The sequence below is a fragment of the Bison bison genome, unplaced genomic scaffold (genome assembly GCF_000754665.1).
Source record: "Bison bison bison isolate TAMUID 2011002044 unplaced genomic scaffold, Bison_UMD1.0 scf7180017862979, whole genome shotgun sequence".
NCBI lineage: Eukaryota > Metazoa > Chordata > Mammalia > Artiodactyla > Bovidae > Bison > Bison bison.
In genome coordinates, this window is record NW_011493551.1 from 1,960,258 (window position 1) to 1,981,981 (window position 21,724).

Genomic DNA, 21,724 nt, shown 5'->3' on the forward strand with positions numbered 1-21,724 from the left:
CCTCCTCGTGCATAAACTTATCCATCATGCATTAATTTATCCATTAAATAATGAAAGCCTTCTACATGCAGGCTCCTTTGCTGGGCCCAGGGATGTGATAGTGAGCCACACAGCCACTCCCCAGGAGTTCATGATCCAGTGAGGGAGGCAGACATCACTGAAAACTCGAGAATCACCAGTTTATAGTAATCACCCAGTGTAGTGAGAGCTGAAGGAACCGTGTGGATGCTGAGAGATCAACAGAAAAGCGTGACTCTGTCGGGAGTCAGAAATGAAGCTCACCCTGACATGGGATAAAGGGTAGGCACCACGCAAGGGAGGACCAGAGGGAGGGGGAGAGCTTACAGACAAAAGCCCTGAGGCCAGAGGCCACCTGCAGCCTCTGGGCTCTGAGGACCTGGGTGGCAGGTGGGCAGAAAGCGCAGTGGTAGGCTGGAGAAGGAAGTGGTTACAGCCAGATAGGTATGGCAGGATATTGCTCTTGACCCAGCGAGCCCGGGGAGCCCTGAGAGCTTAGAGGAGCTCAAACAAGGCTTGAGCCCTCTTGAGCAGGAAGGGTAAGAATGACAACAGAAAAGTTTGGTGAGATATGACACAGGCTGGACTGATATTGCCCCAACACAAATGCTGGTTCAAGAGGACTTTTTTTTTAAGCTTTGTATTATGGGAAAAAATTTAAATATATCAATGTAGATATAACAGTATAATGAACCGCCCTGAAGCCCTCATCCAGCCACTTCAGCAATAATCAACCCAAGCTTGCTTCAGCTACACCCCACACACATTCCTCATCCCCACTGGATTGTATTGAAGCAAATCCCAGATGCTGTATATTTCACCATAAATATTTCAGTATGTACCTCTAAAAAAAAGGACATTTTTGGTGGGGAGATCTTTTTTTTTAGTTGAGGCATGAGGAATCTTTATTGTCACCCTGCTTATTTAATTTATATGCTGAGTACATAGTGTGAAGTGCTGATGAAGCACAAGCTGGAATCAAGATTGCTGGGAGAAACATCAGTAACCTCAGATAGGAGATGACACCACCCTTATGGCAGAAAGCAAAGAGGAACTAAAGAGCCTTTTGATGAAAGTGAAAGAGCAGATTGAAAAAGCGGGCTTGAAACTCAACATTCAAGAAAACAAAGATCATGGCATCCAGTCCCATCACTTCATGGCAAATAGATGGGAAAACAATGGAAACAGTGAGAGAATTTATTTTCTTGGACTCCAAAATCACTGCAGATGGTGATTGCAGCCATGATATTAAAAGACACTTGCTCCTTAGAAGAAAAGCTATGACCAACCTAAACAACATATTAAAAAGCAGAGACATTACTTTGCGAACAAAGGTCCGTCTAGTCAAAACTATGGTGTTTCCAGTAGTCATGTATGGATGTGAGAGTCGGACTATAAAGAAAGCTGAGCACCGAAGAATTGATGCTTTTGAACTGTGGTGTTGGAGAAGACTCTTGAGAGTTCCTTGGACAGCGAGGAGATCCAACCAGTCTATCCTAAGGAAAATCAATTCTGAATATTCATTGGAAGGACTGATGATGAAGCTGAAGCTCCAATCCTTTGGCCACTTGATGCAAAGAACTGAGTCACTGGAAAAAACCGTGATGCTGGGAAAGATTGAAGGCGGGAGAGGGGGATGACAGAGGATGAGATGGTTGGATGGCATCACCGACTTGATGGACATGAGTTTGAGCAAGCTCCAGGAGCTGGTGATGGACAGGGAACCCTGGCATGCTGCTGTCCATGGGGTTGCAAAGAGTCAGACACGACTGAGCAACTGAACCGAACTGACTGAACTGAGGGGTCTTTGGTTGCAGCATGTATACTCTCAGCTTCAGCTTATGGGATCTAGTTCCCTGACTAGGATCAATCTGGGCTCCCAGCTTTGGGAGCTCAGAGTCTTACCCACAAGACCACTAGTGAAGTTCCATCTAAAAACAATTAATGAAAATACAAAGGGAAATTTTTAAGGCTTGATGTGGTGTGGGTTTAGTTCCTCAGTCGTATCCAACTCTTGCGACCTGTAGCCCGCCAGGCTCCTCTGTCCATGGGATTCTCCAGGCAAGAATACTGGAGTGGGTTGTCCTTTCCTTCTCCAGGGGATCTTCCCAACCCAGGCATCGAACTTGGGTCTCTGCTGTGCAGGCAAATTCTTTACTAACTGAACTGCAAGGGATGCCCTACTTATAGTCAAACTACCACTCAAAAAAAGTCATCCCTCTCACTATTTCCTTGCACCGATGCCAGCACTTTCTTAGAAGAAAGAGATTTCTACAAGTGCCTCATCCTAAAACATTAAAGAGAGCTAAACCTTAAATGCAGGTTCATTTCATGAAAGGAGGCAGCTACATTATGCTGCTGCTGCTGCTGCTGCTGCTAAGTCACTTCAGTTGTGTCTGACTCTGTGCGACCCCATAGACGGCAGCCCACCAGGCTCCCCCGTCCCTGGGATTCTCCAGGCAAGAATGCTGGAGTGGGTTGCCATTTCCTTCTCCAGTGCATGAAAGTGAAAAGTGAAAATGAAGTCGCTCAGTAGTGTCCAACTCCTAGCAACCCCATGGACTGCAGCCCACCAGGCCCCTCCGTCCATGGGATTTTCCAGGCAAGAGTACTGGAGTGGGCTGCCATTGCCTTCTCTGAGCTACATTACTAAGTCTGTGGAAATCTAATGGACACCCCCAGGTGATACCATGTGCCCAGCAAGCAGGGTGCTCAGGACAGGAGGAGGTGGGCCCCCACACTCCCTGCTGGCTTCCCGGGCAGGCCCTGGGTCAATGGGGCAGATGGAGAAAGGGCTTCCATGGAAGTGAGAGGCTCCAGAAACAACCCAAAGGAAACTGAGAGGGAAGGATGGTCAGGTGCTTCCTTCCATGGTCAGGTCTACCCGCCAAAACCTTCCCCCTTAGGCCTGTAAGTGTTTCCTGTTTGAGCTAAAACCTGGGGACTCCCTGTCTTGCCGGTCCTCAGGTGTGTTCTCCTGCCTCACAGGGAATCACTGGCCTCCAGGTCACACAAATATACAACCTGCACCCTCAGGTTTCCAGGTTCAGAGAGCGGTTCCTGTCTTTTGCAGTGAGAGGACAGCATCCGCAGTTCCAGAATCCTCTAGTTCCCCGAGCAGGCGTGAGCCCTGGCATTACCCAGTTAGGATGGACCTCCTAATACAGCCGTCTATTCTCAGCCCTCGAAAGAGGCAGCTTCCCTTCTTCCACGCCCTCCATCATTTGCAGAGCCTACTGTGCTCCGTGCGTTACGCCAAGCCTGGGAGACACAAAGGTGAATTAGACTCGAGCCCTTCACAGAAGGAGCTCACTATCTCCGAGAGAGACAGGCATATGAACACGGTGCAATTGGACCAGAGAGAGAGAGAGAATGTAGTCAAGAATCTGCAGGAATTCAGCCCATGGAACAAGGAGCTCTACCCGTGAAAGCAAGGAGTCTTGGGGGACATATCTTTTAAGCTGGGTCTTTTTTGGGGGGATCCACACCTCACAGCATGTGGGACCTTAGTTCCCCTACCAGGGATCGAACCCATAACCCCTGCATTGGAAGATGAAGTCTTGACCACTGGACCACCAGGGAAGTCCCTGAGCTGGGTCTTGAATGACACTGGGGAAAGTCGGGGAGGGGGACTTGCCCCATGGATCCAAAGTGAATCCATGCTCTTTGGACACGAGCAACAGAACCGAATTACACAAAGAACATTATGTTTCTTTGGTCCTGCAATTGCACCTCTACAATTTATCTGATAGATTTACTCACTCACATGTGAAATGACATATGTTCAAGGAAACTTACTACAGCAGGATTTGCAAAGCAAAAGATTAGAAATAATCTGAATATCCATTTGTGTGAAGATTTTCTTCCTGTAGCTGCTGTAACAAAAAATACAAACTTGGTGGCTTATCTCAACAGAAATGGATTCTCCCGTAGTTCTGGAGGCCAGAGGTCTGAAACTAGTACCGCTGGGCTGAGATCAACATAATGACAGGGTTGCGATCCCTCCAGAGGCTCTAAGAATTCTTTCCTCCTGTTCTAGTTTTTGGTGGGGTGGCTGCTGGTATTCCTTGGCTTGTGGCCATATCACTCTGATCTTTGCCTCAGTGATCACACTGCTTTCTCCTCTTCTCTGTGTCAAGTCTTCAACCTCTCCATTAACGAGGACACATGTGATTGTATTTAGGGCCCATGCAGATAATCCAGGACAATCCCCCCATCTCAAGAGCCTTAATTTAATCACATCTGCAAAGCCCTTTTTTTCCATAAAGGTAACATTCACAGGTTCCAGGGGTTAGATGTGGCTATCTTCTCAGAAGCTATTATTCAGCCAACCACAGGATGCATCCACTCGGGGGAATATTGTGCAGACATTAAAAAGAATGAGGTATCTGTACTGATATGAAATGGACCCCAAGGTATATTAAAAGCTTTAACATTTATATAATTTAAATTATATAAAATTTAAATAATTTTTTAAATTAAGTGAGAAAAGCAATGAATTCAAGGGATTGTGAGCAGCTCATAGAATGGGGAAAAGAAAAGCAAATAAAGAAACAGTTTGTATCCTGTGCTACCAACCTATATAAAAACTATACTATATATGTGTGTGTTTACGTGTCATCTCCAGAAGCACACACAATAAACTGATAATAATGGATACCACTGGGGAAGGGAATGTGGAAGTGGGGGACCAAGAAGCAGCTTTATTGAGATATAATTTACATCCCATACATGACACCCATTCAGAGTACAATTCCATGGCTTTTAGCGTATTTGCAGAATTGTGCAACCATAAGCACAGTCAATTTTAGAATATTTTCATCAGCCCCAAAAAAACCCTTCAGGCCAACTGGTAACATAACCAAAACTTCAATAGACCATAGTTCTATCAGGCCAACTGCTTCCAGGTTATATGACAAGTGCTGGGACTAGTGAATTCCTAAGAGAACAAATCTGTTGCTGTACTCATACTGCTCTGAAATGAGTTCCCTGGCCAGAAGCAATATTATGTAGAAAGAATCCCAGGACAGTAATGAGGTTTTCTGTGAGCACACAGATGGTTGGGCTGGCAGAAGAATTTCTGGAAGGGATAGCAAATTCATATCCAGAATAAGTATCTGTTCCAGTGAGGACCAAATCAATACCCCGCCTGGATGGAAGAGGTCCAGTGTAATCAATCTGCCCCCCAACGGCCGACTGACTGGTCCCCCCACCTCCAGCAGTGTAAGCTTCTAAACTGTCTGGAGGGCACTTATTTTCTTCTGTTCTTCATTCACTAAATAATTTTCTGAGGCCCCCTGGGCCCAGCCTTTATGTGGCATTGCAGGGGCTGGGCTCTCGCCACTGTATCTAGCTCGGGGCTTTTATACACAGGGACATGAGAAACGGTAAGGCTGCAGCTGCCGCCGTGTCTCACACAGAGCGGCATGCTGAAACGAGCAGTGAACTGGGAGTCCAGAGCATCTGATTCCTAGCTCTAGGTTGGCCCTCAACACCCATGGGATGCAAATGGAAGCAAGTTGCCTAACCAGCCCCCATGCTTGAAACAGAATGGAAGCCCCAGGATAGCACGTACCAACTGGTGGAGCAAGGGTGGATGCACAGGGAGTCAGCTGTCCATGGAGGATTTTTATAATCAACGAATAGTTGATCTGCTTTTTATTATCACCATAGACCTTCAGTTCTAAAGAACGTCAATGAGAGAAAATGCCTCACCAAAAAAGTCTTTTAAGTTCTAAACCATTGCTACTGTTACTATTGTTTTACTAACATAAGCAAGCTTTAAATTGACATGCTTTTACTACTTATCCTTTAATAAACATTAAATTTTATATGGATATTAACTTGAAGAACTCCCAGTTATTCAATTGGCCCAGACACACATGAACCCAGCTACAGTGTTTACTTCTAGAGTAGGTTTATCATGGAATCTTTTAAGCTTGCACGCGTGCTAAGTCACTTCAGTCATGTCCAACTCTTTGTGGCCCCGTGAACTGTAGCCTTCCATGCTCCTCTGTCCGTGGGATTCTCCAGGCAAGGATACTGGAATGGGTTGCCACGCCCTCCTCCATGGGACCTTCCGGACCCAAGGATTGAATCCGCGTCTGCTGCAGCTTCTGCATTGCAGGCAGATTCTTACCGCTGAGCCACCAGGAAAGCCCTCTTCTAAGCTTGAGTGAGTGAGTGACAGCAGCTCAGTCGTGTCTGTCTCTGCGACCCCATGGACTGGAGCCCACCAGGCTCCTCTGTCCATGGAATTCTCCAGGCAAGAATACTGGAGTGGGTTGCCATTTCCTTCTCCATCTTCTGAGCTTACTTCTAGATAAATTTAAAGAGAGATTGAAGAGAGATCCCCATCCACCCAATCGCTAACTCTTAATGCTTTAAGTAGGGTGGTGGGGGTAGGTCGCCTGCGCCATCTAGTGGCCGAGATGGTGATTATCAGCACTTGTACCTGGACTTTCTCGTCAATGGAATAGGGTAGTGAGATGTGGAGGCTATTGAGTTCTTGAAATGTGGTTTATCTGAATTGAGATGTGCCGTAGTGTTCTTGCCTGGAGAATCCCAGCGACGGGGGAGCCTGGTGGGCTGCCGTCTATGGGGTCGCACAGAGTCGGACACGACTGAAGCGACTTGGCAGCAGCAGCAGCAGTAGGTGTAAATTACACCTTGAAGACTTAATGCAAAAAAAAAAAAAAGTAAAAGAACTTCCCTAGGGGTCCAGTGGTTAAGTCTCTACACTTCCACTGCAGGGGGCATAGGTTCTACCCCTGGTCCCGGAACTAAGATCCCAGATGACCTGCAGCAAGGTAAAAGAAAAAGGTAAAATATTTCACAATTGTGCATAATGATTAAATATTGGTTTTATATTTATTGCATGTTAAAATGGTAGTACTGGAGCAGGGGGAGCAGCAAAGGAGCTTAATTAGGCAAAGCCAGCTCCAGGGCTGACTGCCTCCGCTGTCTGTCTAGACAGCAGTGTGCACGTATGTTCCTGCACTTCTCAGGGCCTTAGTTTCCTCCTTCTTAAAATGGATTAATGATACCACTATCATGGGATTTTGATGATTAAATGTGATAGGGCATATAAAAAACTCCTCAGACAGAGTGGGTGTTCAATGGAATCTGGTTTCCTTCCTCTCAGAGCTGATAAAAATGCCAGGAACACTAGAGGAGGCGGCCTCCCCCAGGCACCGTCAGAGGCACCTGATTAGCTTCTCTTCTCCCACATTATTGCTAAGTTGCAGGTGCCTTAGCTGAGTCATCGGGTTCCCTCATTGTGGAGGATCAGCTCCAGCTGTGGCCCTCCTGGATGCCCCCCACCACCATCAGCACCAACTGTGCACCCAGCACCAGGCACCAGCTCGCTCTGCACCCTGCCAGGCAAGGCTGAATCTGCCGTTCTGCCTGGGCGTCTCCCAGTCCACACACCTGCTCCTCCCCTTCCGCAGTGAGCCACGCCTCCCCCCTCAGCCCCTGCATCCACACCCAGGACTGGGCACACACTGCTCACCCACTGCCACCTCTACAGCAGCAGTTCTCAGTGTTGCCCCTGGTCCAGCAACAGCAGTATCGCCTGGGAACTTGTTAGAAAGGCAGATTCCTGGGCCCCGGACCACCGGAATCAGAAACCGCAGGGGGCAGAGCTCCACAAGGCTGCAGCATGTCCCCCAGGGGATTCTAATGGTCAAGTCAGAGCCACGGCTCCGCAAAACCTCGCTCAGCCACCAGGCCTGTTCTTCTCAGCTCCTATAGCCAGGTCTCACCTTCTCCCCGCCACCTCCTCTGTCCTGTGACCCCCGGTACCTGACACCATCCTGTTCTCTCCCCCTTGCCCATACTGCCCACAGTGATGCTGGCCACACCTCAGTCATAGCAAACCTCTGCATTTTCTGTCACACAGGCCAGCCACTTTTCTATTTCTTACTCAACAGTTTTAAGTCTGTCACTAGTTCAAATATGCATGCTAGCCTGGCCCTAAAGAACCTATAAATTCAGACAACATACAAGTTATATTTTTCCATTGCACATTAAAATAAACCCTATTAAAATGTGGAGTTCATCCAAAGAACCACCTAAAAGTCATTTGGGGGAAACAGAGCCTTAAGTGTGGCCTGGCTCTCCCAGAGTACACTCCACCCCCTGCCCATCCCCCAAAGCCTCAATTTCTCCTTCGTCTCTCATCTCACTTCACCCTTCTATCAGCACACCCTTCCTGGACCACTGAGTTAACTACCCTTTCATTCACCCGCCCGTGACTCTGATATCCCTGAGGACTCCCCATGAAATGTCACCAGCCCAATAAGTACATATGGGATGACTGAACTCTGGGCCACCAAGATGTGGCCACAGTACCCCAAACTCCCTCCTTACACCCTCTGCTCTCTGCAGTATCTCCAGAAAGTGTCCCTGAGCCTCCCTACCCCAATCTTTGCACTTTCTCTCCAAGAGCTAAACCCTTAAATCGTTATTACCCAGTTAAAAATAAGCTCCTTCATGCCCCTCAAAATCTAGTCCAGGCTGATCCAGACTAGACACACACATACACACACAGACTTTCTGTTGGGGTATAATATCTATTGAGAAAAGTACAAATATAAGTTCTCAGTTCAATCACTTTTCAAACACTGAACACACCTCTTTAAGCAGCACCTCAGAGCTTCCTCTTGCTCACTTACTCGCCATTAATTACTGCCCACTGTGCACCCCTGCCCAAGAGGAAGCACTCTCTTTTCTAACAGCAAAGATTCGTTTTGCCCATTTTTGTACTTGAATGAGATCAAACGGTATGCAGTTTTATGTCTGATGTTCAGCCATATTCTTACATGCAATATAGATCACATGTTCTCATGGCTGTGTACTATTCAAAAGTCCACTGTATTACTTTCCTATTCCTGCTGTGACAAATTACCACAAATTCAGTGGCTTAAAACAACAGCATTATTATCTTACGGTTCTGGTGGTCAGAGGTCAGAAATAGATGTCCTTGGGCTAAAATCAAGGTGTTGTCAAGGCTACGTTTTTTTCTGAAGGCTCGAGGGAAGAACCTACTTCCTTGTCTTCTTCCATTTCTAGAGGCCCCCATACTCCTTGGCTTCTGGCCCCTCCATCCTCAAAGCCAGCAATGGCTGGTTGACATTCATGTCACATACTCCACTCTGACACTTCTGCCTCCCTCTTCCACACTTACAGAACCTTATGACATTTGCACACCCTGGTAACCCAATATAATCTCTTTAAGATGGTTAAACTCTTAATCCATCTGCAACTTTATTCCACTTTGCTATGGAAGATAACATACTCACACGATGTGAACATCTGAGTGTTTGCCCTACTCTGCCTACCACACCCACCACACCTGTCTACTGTACTGCTGATGAGCCTTTAGGATGTTCCAGGACAAGAGTGCTGGTGAGCATATTTCTGTTGGGTATAGACGCATCAGGGGACTCCTCACATGGCTCAGTGGTCAAGAATCCACCTGCCAATGCAGGAGATGTAGGTTTAATCCTTAGGTTGGGAAGATCCTCTGGAAAAGGAAATGGCAACCCACTCCATTATTCTTGCCTGGGAAGTCCCATGGACAAGGAGGCTGGCAGGCTACAGTCCATGGGGTTGCAAAAGATTTAGACACAACTTGGCAAACCACTCCAATATCCTTGCCTGGAAAATCCCGTGGACCGAGGAGTCTGGTGGGCTGCAGTCCATAGGGTCACAAAGAGTCAAGCACGACTGAGCCACTAGGAGACAGACTACAAACTAAACAACAATAATCAGGAACAACCGACCTACAGGTTAGGTGGTCAGCTTCTGCAAACTCTGCTGATTCTTCCTAAAATGGCTGAGCAAATATAACACTCCCACCAGCCACATGATGGCTCAGTTGGTAAAGAACCCACCTGCAATGCAAGAGATGACCTGCAGTGCCAGAGACCCGGGTTCAATCCCTGGGTCAGGAAGATGCCCTGGAGAAGGAAATGGCAACCCACTCCAGTATTCTTGCCTAGGAAATCCCATAGACAGAGGAGCCTGGTGGGCTACACCCCATGGTGTCACAAGAGTCAGACACCGTGTTCAGCGACAGCGCTAAACCAGCACACCAGCAGCACCTCCGCTCCCCTTGTGTTCTGTGTTGCAACGCTTGGAGTTTTCCGTGGCTCTCACGGACACCAGATGCTTCCTTGCGCCTATGCCTCCCTTCATGTCTGCAGGGCCCAAAATGTTTCACCCAGCCACCCACTCATTTCCACTGCTGTTCCCAAAAAGCAAAACACAGTTGGACAAAATCAGGCCATTTTCTGACCCAAATCACGAATTTGTGTGGCTATCCTAGGACACTTTCAGTTCAGTTCAGTTCAGTTCACTCGCTCAGTCGTGTCCGACTCTTTGCAACCCCATGGACCACAGCACGCCAGGCCTCCCTGTCCATCAACAACTCCCAGAGTTTACTCAAACTCATGTCCATTGAGTCGGTGATGCCATCCAACCATCTCATCCTCTGTTGACCCCTTCTCCTCCTGCCTTCAATCTTTACCAGTATCAGAGTCTTTTCAAATGACTCAGTTCTTCGCATCAAGTGGCCAAAGGATTGGAGTTTCTGCCTCAGCATCAGTCCTTCCAATGAATATTCAGGACTGATTTCCTTTAGGATGGACTGGTTGGATCTCCTTGCAGTCCAAGGGACTTTCAAGAGTCTTCTTCAACACCACAGTTCAAAAGCATCAATTCTTCGGTGCTCAGCTTTCTTTATAGTCCAACTCTCACATTCATACACGACTACCGGAAAAACCATAGCTTTGACTAGACGGGCCTTTGTTTGTAAAGTAACATCTCTGCTTTTTAATATGCTGTCTAGGTTGACCATAACTTTTCTTCCAAGGAGCAAGCATCTTTTAATTTCATGGCTGCAGTCACCATCTGCAGTGATTTTGGAGCCCAAAAAGATAAAGTCTGTCACTGTTTCCACTGTTTCCCCATCTATCTGCCATGAAGTGATGGGACCAGATGCCATGATCTTAATTTTCTGAATGTTGAGCTTTAAGCCAACTTTTTCACTCTCCTCTTTCACTATCATCAAGAAGCTCTTTAGTTCTTCGCTTTCTGCCATAAGGGTGGTGTCATCTGCATATCAACAAACCTATTACTTACAGAATCTTATGATAACAGCAACTTCAGGGGCCACGTGAACTCCCTCCTCCCACTCAGAGCCATTAAGTCACAGGCACAGTTGGTCTAGCATGTGCCCTCCAGAAAAGCTTCCCCAGATCTCTCAGTTAGACTCTGTGCCCCCGTCTCTGCTTCGGCAGCACTCAGCTCTACGTTGCTACTTCCTGGGTCACATTAGAATCCACTGTCTCTCCCACTGCACTGCATCACAGGGACAGAACCAGAAGACTGGATATTGCTCCAGCCATGGCACCTATCCCTCAGTGCCAGAAAGCCCGTCCTCCTCAGTGACAGACACCAGCACCCTCAGCACATTTCCATCCAGCAAGGAACCAGCTTCCCCAACAGATGATCCTTCTGTTACTGGACAGGTCTGATCCAGTTCAGTACATTTACTAAGAGCCTTCTCTGTGCCAGGCACTATATGAAGCATCGTGGAAACAGAACGTGAAGAGCTCCTGCCTTCAAGGAACTCAGGTCTCCAAAAGCCCAGAATCAGTCCTCTCCTTTCCTGCCATGGGTTCCAGAAATACAGAAACAAGGGTCCTCCCTCCTCCACCTCGAAACAGGTACAGTCAGCCAGGGAGTGAAAGGAGATTCTGTCAACACACTCACTACAAATTAGGAGATGGGATTCGTGACATAAATAATCTCCAGTGACAGAAATGAGATGGCAGCCTGGGGCAGGCATGTGGGGGATTGACTCTTGAGTGGCAGGAGAGAACTTTCTGGAGTGATAGGGATGTCATACATCTTAATTGGGGTGTGAGCTTCAGGGATGGAGAAATCTGTCAAAGCCTATCAAACGGTACACTTGGTAGAGTTGATTTGAAGAGAGACACAAACCCAAGTGTCCGCACTGCCTCTCACTGCCACTCACGTGCTGGCTCATCTCAGCCCCAACTCACCATCTTTCCAAATCTCTGTTTCTGCCAGTAAGAGTAAAAATCTTACTCTAAGCCAGAGACAGGGGAGCTCCCTGGCTGAAGCAGGCATGGGAAAGCTGGTGTCCTCAGAGCCCCTCCCCTGTTCACAAGGACCCCAAGGTGCCACCACTCCTGCTGAGTCCCAGACAGCTCTGACTGGCTCTGACTCTACATCTATCTCTACTTGAGACTAAATATATCCTCCCTTCCCTCCAAACCAGATGGTTTCTAGACTCGTCTGGAAAGAGGAGGCTGGGGAAAGCGAAGCAGAGACCAGGAGGAGGGCCATGTCTCTCCTCTTTGCCCTAGTTCATTCAATGCAGCACACACAGCGAGTGTTCAAGGCTGCCATCCAAGACCCCTCATCAATGGTCAATTTCAGCTACATTCAAGTGCTTAATAAAGGCTGGATTATTGGGGCATGAGGTTTCCACTAAGTCCCAAGGGCTTTTCACCAGCAAGAGGCAGAAGGCCCTGGCCCTAGACTGCCAAGCTGTACAGTATGCCTAATGGGTCCTTATGCCCAGGACAATGGGGAATGGGGGAGGGAGGTTACATTTTTAATGTTTCCTCTCCTCTGATCAGCACAGCTTCCATCTCGCTTTTAGTAGTTGTCTGCATCTAGGAATAGGAAGAGCCTTCTTAATACACACACATTTCAGTCTCCACAGTTTATAGCAGCATTTTTATCCACATGGAAAATACAGGACACACGCCACCTACTGTGAGTTCATTAACTTAAAAATATCTTGATGGATCACAACACAGACAAACCCTAAAGGGCAGCGCCCCCTCTGGGAGAGACAGGCAGCGCTTGACACACACCGAGCAAAGTCCTCTTGTAGGAACCTTACCGCCCCAGGGCTGCAGCCCACAGGTATTGGTGAGCTGGACCACGCTGAGGATTCCCAGAGCCCACCATGAATGGCAGGAGCCAAGCCCAGAGAAGCCAAAGGATAAACCTGTCACTGCTTTTTTCTGCCCTCCCCTCCACTCCCCATGGTGGTCTCAGGACTAAAAGAAAAGAGGTGATGTGACCACAGGAACTGATGGAGTTGAAGAATAGGTTCTGGGGAAGAAAGAATAGCCTCGGATTAGAGCCCCAGGAGTTGTGGGGGGAAAAGCAACATAAGTCATATATGTAATTTAATATTTTCTAGCAATCACGTTAAAAAGATAAAAAAACAGGTAAGATTAATTTTAATAATTAATACAATATACTAAAATATCAAGGAATCAATATAAAATTAGAGACATTTTTATATTTTTTTTCTTATTCTTTGAATTCTGGGGTGTATTTCATACTTAACAGAACATCTTAATTTAGACTGGCCACATTTCAAGTGCTCAGTACCCACATGTGGCCAGAGGCTACCATACTGGGGCAATGCATGTGGGAGAGCAACAAATGAGGATAGACTTTGCGGTGGGGGTGTGGTGTGTTTCAGTGGGCACCAACCCTCCTGGGTCTGAACACCGTTCCTGGAGGGCACACCACGCTATCACCCCAGAGCCAGCACTGGGCATCGCTGGAGAAAGTCCTATGCAGACCTGGGTCCCAGCTAGGAGCAGCGCAGCACTGTGCAGAAGATGCCACATGGGGCTTGAGGGCCAAAGCCAGACTGTGGAGGGCTTGTGTTTGGCTCCCATGATTTTTGGGTTTTTTTTTTAAGTGTCATCGTATTTTTATTTTCCTTTATACTTGGCCCTGTTCTTCCCAATTCACCCCTCCCCGTTTTGTGGACTTATTAGGAGTTTTTCCATCATGTGATAGCTCCCCTTTATTCTCATCTGTTTGGCTGTTCATTTGAAGATAGCCAGTGGGAGGAACTTGTATTACAATTTGTTTTTAATATTTATGTATTTGGTTACAGGTCTTAGTTGAAGCATACAAGGTCTTCAATTCTCGTTGCAACATGCTGGATCTTTAGTTGCAGCACGTCGGATCTAGTTTCCTGACCAGGGATTGAATCCAGGCCCCCTGCACTAGGAGCTCAGAGTTTTTGCCACTAAACCACCAGGGAAGTCCCTCCCATGGTGTTTTTCAATCTCTCAAAGCAGTTGTTGTTTTCATGACTTTACACTTCCTTCCTGGCTCCTACAGACATTGGGTGTGTGACCCTGCTTCAGACCACAGTTCTTAAAGCCCTGGATGTTAACCTTGACTCTACTGCTTTTTAGTTGACAATGGATACATTAAACTCTTCATATGTCTTTTACTATAAAACTGGAGTTAAGAATACTTCACAGAGATGTATGACTTTAACAAGAGAAGGAATTAATTGGCCAGCACAAAGCTTAGTACATAAGCACTCAAAAAATTGTGGTATTAATTTTTCATTCAGACATGAATTCCTTAGAGGCCCTATTATATTCCTCTTCCAATATTGGAAAACTGGCAAGTACACGGGCAGGAGAAGCTCTTAAAAGCACCCCCGACTTTGGTGCCAAGGAATGGCTTCCGCAATTACAATTTTAAGACAATCTGTTTCCCTTCTTTGTTGCCCACGGATATGGCTCTACTGAATTAAGCATTCCTTGGGGCCAAGGCATCAAAAATTTTAAAAGACTGACTTCCAGTGATAAAAGGAGAAAGCTAACAATGACACCAAGGGCCCTCCTACTAATCTGCATACTGGTTCCAAGGCCGAAGACTGGGATCTGGGCACTGGGTGCTTCCAATAAAGGGTAAGATATTAATGATCAACTAGGATCAAGACCCAGCCACTGCTCAACCCCGATTTTTGGTTTTGCTTTTTATAGGGAATTTACGAGGCTAGGACATAAAAGAAGCACCAAACAAACCTGATGGTCCCACCACAACCCTGTAGCCTAGGTCTCAGGCTTCTCACCATTCCCACTCTCTGTGCTTCTAATTTAGGAATCTAGGGGGGGGCAAAAATGGGCCACCTGCCATGGGGCACAAAGGCCCTGGAGGGGGAGAGAGCCGAAAGACTCTTCCCAGTTCTCTTTCCCACCTCCTCTCCCCGCTGTGTAATGCATGTCTGCTTCTTCACTGCATTCTGTAACTCAAATGATTAATGGTCATGTGCTCAGCACTGGACTAGACATTTGAGCCTCTTCCTATTTTTCAGAGCAACTCCCTGTCCCTCTACCCCTTTTCCTTTTGCATTACTGAGTTTCCCATGTGCTGTTAAGAGTCCCTCCACACTTTAAAGAAACAGAACTAGCTCCTTTTTCTATTGCAAATAATATGAACTGGTCCTTGGGGGATGAGGAGAGAGTGACAGACGGTCTGAGTGGCACCTTAGGGAGCTAACACAGCTCAAGAGGAACACACAGGCAGGTAATGGAGCAAAAACAAGAGTTTTTTATTTCTATTCTGGATGTAACTCTTTTGTTATCAAAAATAACCATGTCAGCATCAGTAAGCAGCTGATTATAAAATGTGTCCTTGGCAGCGACAGAGAAAGTTAACATTGAATGAATACCTGCCATCTGCCAGGCACAATGTAAGGCTAGTGGTGCTCAGTATTTGGTGGCCAAGGACTCCTCTGGGAGTCATGGAGGCTCTGAAATCTCTGCCTTAGAAAAATTCAAACATACACAAAATTTTACATAGAATTACAGGAGCAAAAAATTCCTGAAATCACAAACTCCAGATTAAAACCTTTGTGCTAAGCCCCTACATGTGCCTCTTGAGCATGGCATCATTGAGATGGTATCGTTACCCACTCCCTTACAGAGTGGGGAACATGCCCAAGCCCACATATGTAAGTGACAGAAACAACATCTCAAGCAGAGTTGTCTAAACACTGCAGCTTGCTGGCCTAGATGAAAATGTCACTTGGTTTTTACTGTTACTATAACCATCACTCCTTATTTTAAATGAGAAAATAAAGATTATGTGAGAAACCGAAATCTGGGCAAAGCATTCTAGACTCAGCCAAGGGAAATCAGGGAACTCAAAATTCCCAGAGGTTCCAATCCCATTTCCAATCAGCCAAAAAAGCCCTACTCCCCCTGAACCCACCCCCCAGCTGGAGAGCAAGCCAAAGACACGCCAGTTCTTAGTGTCACAGTCCTCAGAACAAGAGGCCACCTCTGTCATAGCAACTCAGTCAAACTTGAAACAATGTTTTTAGGAGGCAACCTCTCTTTAAAATAATCCATCCGTCAAATGTAAATGAAGAGACTGATCAAAGCCTATAGATATGAAACAAAAGAAATTTAATTTCAGAATATTACATGAATATAAAAGAAAAACAATACATGTTTCTTTACAGTTACATATATATATATACAGGATATAGTTGAATAAGAATGAAAAAATTAAAAATGGTTAGACAGTTAAGAAACCTTGCTTCTCTTGTTGAGCGAGCTTGGGGGTAGTGAAAAGGCAAGCCTTGCTATGTAGTAAAGGACCCTGGGGCAGGGGTGCTTTTCCCAACCAGTTCTGCTGGTCCCCAAACATGTCTGGGGGAGTGCTCAATGGCTCTTTAGCATCTGCTGTGGCCTCGCACACTCGTTTCCATGGTAACCCAAGCACTCAGGCTAGTAAGTCTTAACTCCACCTCCTCGTCAGCCCTCCCATCCACTCTCCACCTGTGGAAACAGCTCAGCATGACCTGCGGAGGAAAGCCAGCTTTCCCACAGTGAGTTTTAGATCAGATTAATTACCACTGGTCTGAAAAGCTTGTGCATCTTATAAACCTGAATCTTCCCCAATTTCTACAGCAGTCCTGCCAACTGCTGGTATCCAGCTTTGGATCCAGGTCCTGTCTTCGGTACCAAGGCTTCCAGATGGATACAGCTCTCTCCTGGGGAAAGGAATTCTACTCAGAAAAGACTTCAGAATGAGAGCCAGTTTCAGGCATCTGTGTGAGGCTCTGCAGGAAGTAAGGAAGCAGATGAACTCGAGAGACCATTCTGCAACCACAGGATCTCCCAGAAGGCGGTGTTTTAAACCGTATCCTAACAGAGGTTTCTATGAGGAAAGCTGAACAGAAACATTGCTGTTCCAGAGGAGAGAATGGCTCTGCTCTGACACTCTGGAACCACTGGCTTTCTTATAAGCCAACAAAGCAGCCACCGCTGGACACCCAGTGATCACCGCAGTTAACCCCAAATTGCTCTGTTTCCCAAGGCAGCCCACTGTCATTCCTGACTACGGAAGATTTGTTCAGGGTAATGAGCTGGTGGAGGGCCAACTACAGTTTCAGTTTCGATTCATGAGGTACCACCTCCTTGACTGTGTTTTGGCACTCAGGTACAGTCAGTACCATCTAATTCTCTTTCATTGCTGCAGTGGAGTCTTTCAAAGCAGGAACACTGCACCACTGTACCAAGTTAGAAAGTTAGGAGTCCAGTGCCCAAGGTTTTCACTGATTCAACCAGGATAGCTCACCCAGTGCCAACTGATCTGAATTAAGGAAATGGTCTGCATTTTTTATGCTTGAGCCCACACAAGATATACTGCCCCCCATTAATATTACATCAAAATCCACCGCAACTGACCCCAGAAAGAAAGGAAAATTTAAAAACAAGAGGCATTTCCAAAGAAATTGTTTCAACATGAAAAACAAACATAAAACAGAATTTTTAAATATTACATATTTTTTAAATTGTTGAATACTGGCTCAAAAATGCCTGCCCACCAAGTCAGAAGGGCAATAGTATCCTCCTGTAGCAAATGCTTAAAAGGTCTTTGTTTTTTCATTCTCTGGAAGATTCCACAGGATTAGAACAGTTACATATTATAAGGCAGAAGAGGTTATGCTGTTTATTTCTCAAATCTGGATTCCAACTACATCATAGCTTCTGTTAAAAAACAAACAAGGAAAGGCCTATCACACCCTTTCAGCAAGGGAGTCATATTTAATAAATACTTTAATGGGACACACATACCCAAATACCCACATAAACTGCCCAAAGGGGCAAGCTATACAAAAACACGTGACAGGATCTCTCACCACCCCAGCCCCAGAGCACCAGCCTGGATTACTAACTGCACTCAACCAACTAAACCTCCAATAGAGCCTCCCTCAAACAGAACCACAGAAGCACCTCGATGACAAGGAGGTATGAGGCCACTGCTCCGCTCCCTCCACCTGTGCCAGACCGCACCACTCCAGAATGAGATGCTTAGACAAACTAAGAGAGCAAGTACCGAGTTACGGGAGGACACCACTCTCACCCGGCCATACCAGAAGGGGTCTGTTTGAACTCACTGATGGCTGGTGCAAGAAATTTTATAAGGAAAAAAGTCAAATAGAACCCTACATGTATGAACTTGCTAATAAGTATTTTTTAAGAATGACATAAAACTACTGTAGAGAAAGGGACTTTTGAGCAGCTTTGTACTCCTAACCATCTATTATTCACAATCTATCAAGTTGGATGGCCAAATTTCCCATTTTTCTCCACTACTGTTGTTACAGCGGCAGAAGAAACAGAAAATACAGCAGACAAGACTGACTTCCAGATACAAAAGCAAACTGTGCTCCCCAGAATCATGTTTTGTTTCAGCAATAACACACCATTTCAACAGTTTAAAAATAGGGCAGAAGTCACAGTTTGCTGGGCAACTGCCTCTCCCCCGAGGCCTGACTCAGCTCCGGCACACGGGGTAAGAGTGGTTACGCGTCTAACAGCAGGCATAAGCTCCCTCCTGCCCTGCTCTCTCTGGACAGGGACGTCTCACCTGGGTCAGAGCCTTGCCACTCCTCTCAAACACATGTGAACATCCCCAACTCAGTCAAAGCGCCAGCCCATCTCCCAACTACCCCCGGTGCCCACTGTGACAAGGAAGGGGCGGGCCAGCACATCCCCAACCCAGTCAAAGCTCCAGCCCATCTCCCAACTACCCCCGGTGCCCACTGTGACAAGGAAGGGGCGGGCCAGCACATCCCCAACCCAGTCAAAGCTCCAGCCCATCTCCCAACTACCCCCGGTGCCCACTGTGACAAGGAAGGGGCGGGCCAGCACATCCCCAACCCAGTCAAAGCTCCAGCCCATCTCCCAACTACCCCCGGTGCCCACTGTGACAAGGAAGGGGCGGGCCAGCACATCCCCAACCCAGTCAAAGCTCCAGCCCATCTCCCAACTACCCCCGGTGCCCACTGTGACAAGGAAGGGGCGGGCCAGCACATCCCCAACCCAGTCAAAGCTCCAGCCCATCTCCCAACTACCCCCGGTGCCCACTGTGACAAGCAAAGGGCGGGCCAGCAGCCACTCTCGAACACAGGTGATAAGCCACAACTGCTTGCAAACAAGAACATTCTTCCCTTTAAATCTCTCAGTCCTGCAGAGAAACATGCTCGCTTCCGTCCTCCGACTCCAGCTTGCTCTCAGGAGACGGTCCAGCCTGCACACCTGATCCCTTAGAAAGATGCAGTATAATCTCATCCATAAGAGTCGTCCTGGCCATAAAGCCAGCTCCAGCCTAATCCTACGCCGGAGCTTCCCCTACATACAGGTATTTCAGCAAACCTCAAGTAAACTGTTGGTGACATGCCTTGAGTCACAGTGACTGGGCAGAGAAGGCACCACATTGGCACCAGAGATGTTTTAGGTGAGAAGAATCTGAATGGAGGAAGGAGTTCAGCAACCATATGACTATTCTGACATCACTGAGGAAAGAGGAAGACAGGGAGGGAGACAGAAAGGAAGGAGGGAGGAAAGGACACAGTTTAACATCATTTGTTAAGATACTGCATCATTCCGAATTATTCAGTCCTACAGGCCAAACACCTATAATCTCAGGCCCAAGAAATCATAAAAAAAAAAATTCTCAGGAAAGCAATAAATTCTTTGGACACAAATAGGTACTGAGGAGTACAGCCTCATAAGACAAAGAGCTTAAGGTGAAAAGAGAAAAGACATCTGGCTTAGAGCCCATTTCAACTACCTATCCAAAATATGGCTTTTTAAAAAATAAGAAAAAACAAATAAACAAAAACAATACCCAACATATCCCCAATACTATCAAAACAGAGAAAAGTCCAAACTATCAGTTAAGAATAACATCGATCCACTAGGATTGTCTGCACTTTTTTAAAAAAATCACTGCAGCTGAGCACAAACTTCAAATTTTCAAAAAACAGAACCTGCCTAAACAAACACATGGACTAGGCAGAGGAGTCTGCCTGGTTCTGCTCATTGACTGTGCTGTGTGTAAGCTGGTGTGGCTGTTTAGTGGTTTCCCCAGAACATTTTTTTTAAAGAGAGACTCGCTAGCACCGGTTTAGTAGGCAGAATCTGCAGACATCTCCGCTGAGTGAGGTTAGAGGTATCAGTTGAGTCACAGGATTAGTTGGCTTTCACAATTCAACACGCAGCAAGCGCGCTGCAAGTCCCAGCTTCTCTGTGGGTGGTCACGGCCACTGGGCCACAGAAGGAAGAATTCTGGGTGGACAACAGGAAAACTCTGGATCCTTCAGAAGAATCCTAGGCTGAAACAGAAAAAGGAACATTAAACACATTTGTAAGTATTTATTTCTGCAAATATCCCACCTAAAAGCTAGAGAAATCTATACTTAGTATTTTCTACAACCTGAGGGTTAGAGATCCGTTGGATCATCGAAAAAGCAAGAGAAACAGAGAAAAACATCTACTTCTGTTTTATTGACTATGCCAAAGCCTTTGACTGTGTGGATCACAACTGTGGAAAATTAAAGAGATGGGAAAACCTGCTTCTTGAGAAATCTATATACAGATCAGGAAGCAACAGTTACAACTGGACGTGGAACAACAGACTGGTTCCAAATAGGGAAAGGAGTATGTCAAGGCTGTATATTGTCACCCTGCTTATTTAACTTACCTGCAGAGTACATCATGAGAAATGCTGAGCTGGATGAAGCACAAGCTGGAATCAATATTGCTGGGAGATATATCAATAACCTCAGATATGCAGATGACACCACCCTTATGGCAGAAAGCAAAGAAGAACTAAAGAGCCTCTTGATGAAAGTGAAAGAGGAGAGTGAAAAAGTTGGCTTAAAACTCAGCATTCAGAAAACTAAGATGATGGCATCTGGTCCCATCACTTCATGTGATGGGATACCAACGTATCCTTCAAAAATAACTTATGCTTGGGAAATAGATGGGGAAACAGTGGAAACAGTGACAGATTTTATTTTGGGGGGCTCCAAAATCACTGCAAATGATGATTGCAGCCATGAAATTAGAAGACACTTACTCCTCGGAAGAAAAGTTATGACCAACCTGCTGCTGCTGCTGCTAAGTCACTTCAGTCGTGTCCAACTCTGTGCGACCCCATAGACGGCAGCCCACCAGGCTCCCCCGTCCCTGGGATTCTCCAGGCAAGAATACTGGAGTGGGTTGCCATTTCCTTCTCCAATGCAAGAAAGTGAAAAGTGAAAGTGAAGTCGCTCAGTCGTTTCCGACTCTTAGCGATCCCATGGACTACAGCCTACCAGGCTCCTCCGTCCATGGGATTTTCCAGGCAAGAGTACTGGAGTGGGGTGCCATCGTATTCTCCGATGACCAACCTAGACAGCATATTAAAAAGCAGAGACATTACTTTGCCAACAAAGGTCCATCTGGTCAAGGCTATGGTTTTTCAGTGGTCATGTATGGATGTGAGAGTTGGACTATAAAGAAAGCTGAATGCCGAAGAATTGATGCTTTTG

The 21,724-nt window shown here is 46.5% G+C and overlaps 1 protein-coding gene across 2 annotated transcripts in view; it reads right to left on the reverse strand.

Moving 5' to 3' along the window:
- Positions 1-16,284: 16,284 nt before the first annotated feature.
- ARHGAP19 (Rho GTPase activating protein 19) overlaps positions 16,285-21,724 on the reverse strand; it is a 71,661-nt gene continuing 66,221 nt past the window's right edge. For both annotated transcript variants that reach the window (XM_010833049.1, XM_010833048.1), the window contains one exon: positions 16,285-20,524. In XM_010833049.1, coding sequence (XP_010831351.1) covers positions 20,520-20,524 — 5 coding nt within the window. In that variant the 3' untranslated portion in view covers positions 16,285-20,519. The remainder of the gene's footprint in view (positions 20,525-21,724) is intronic.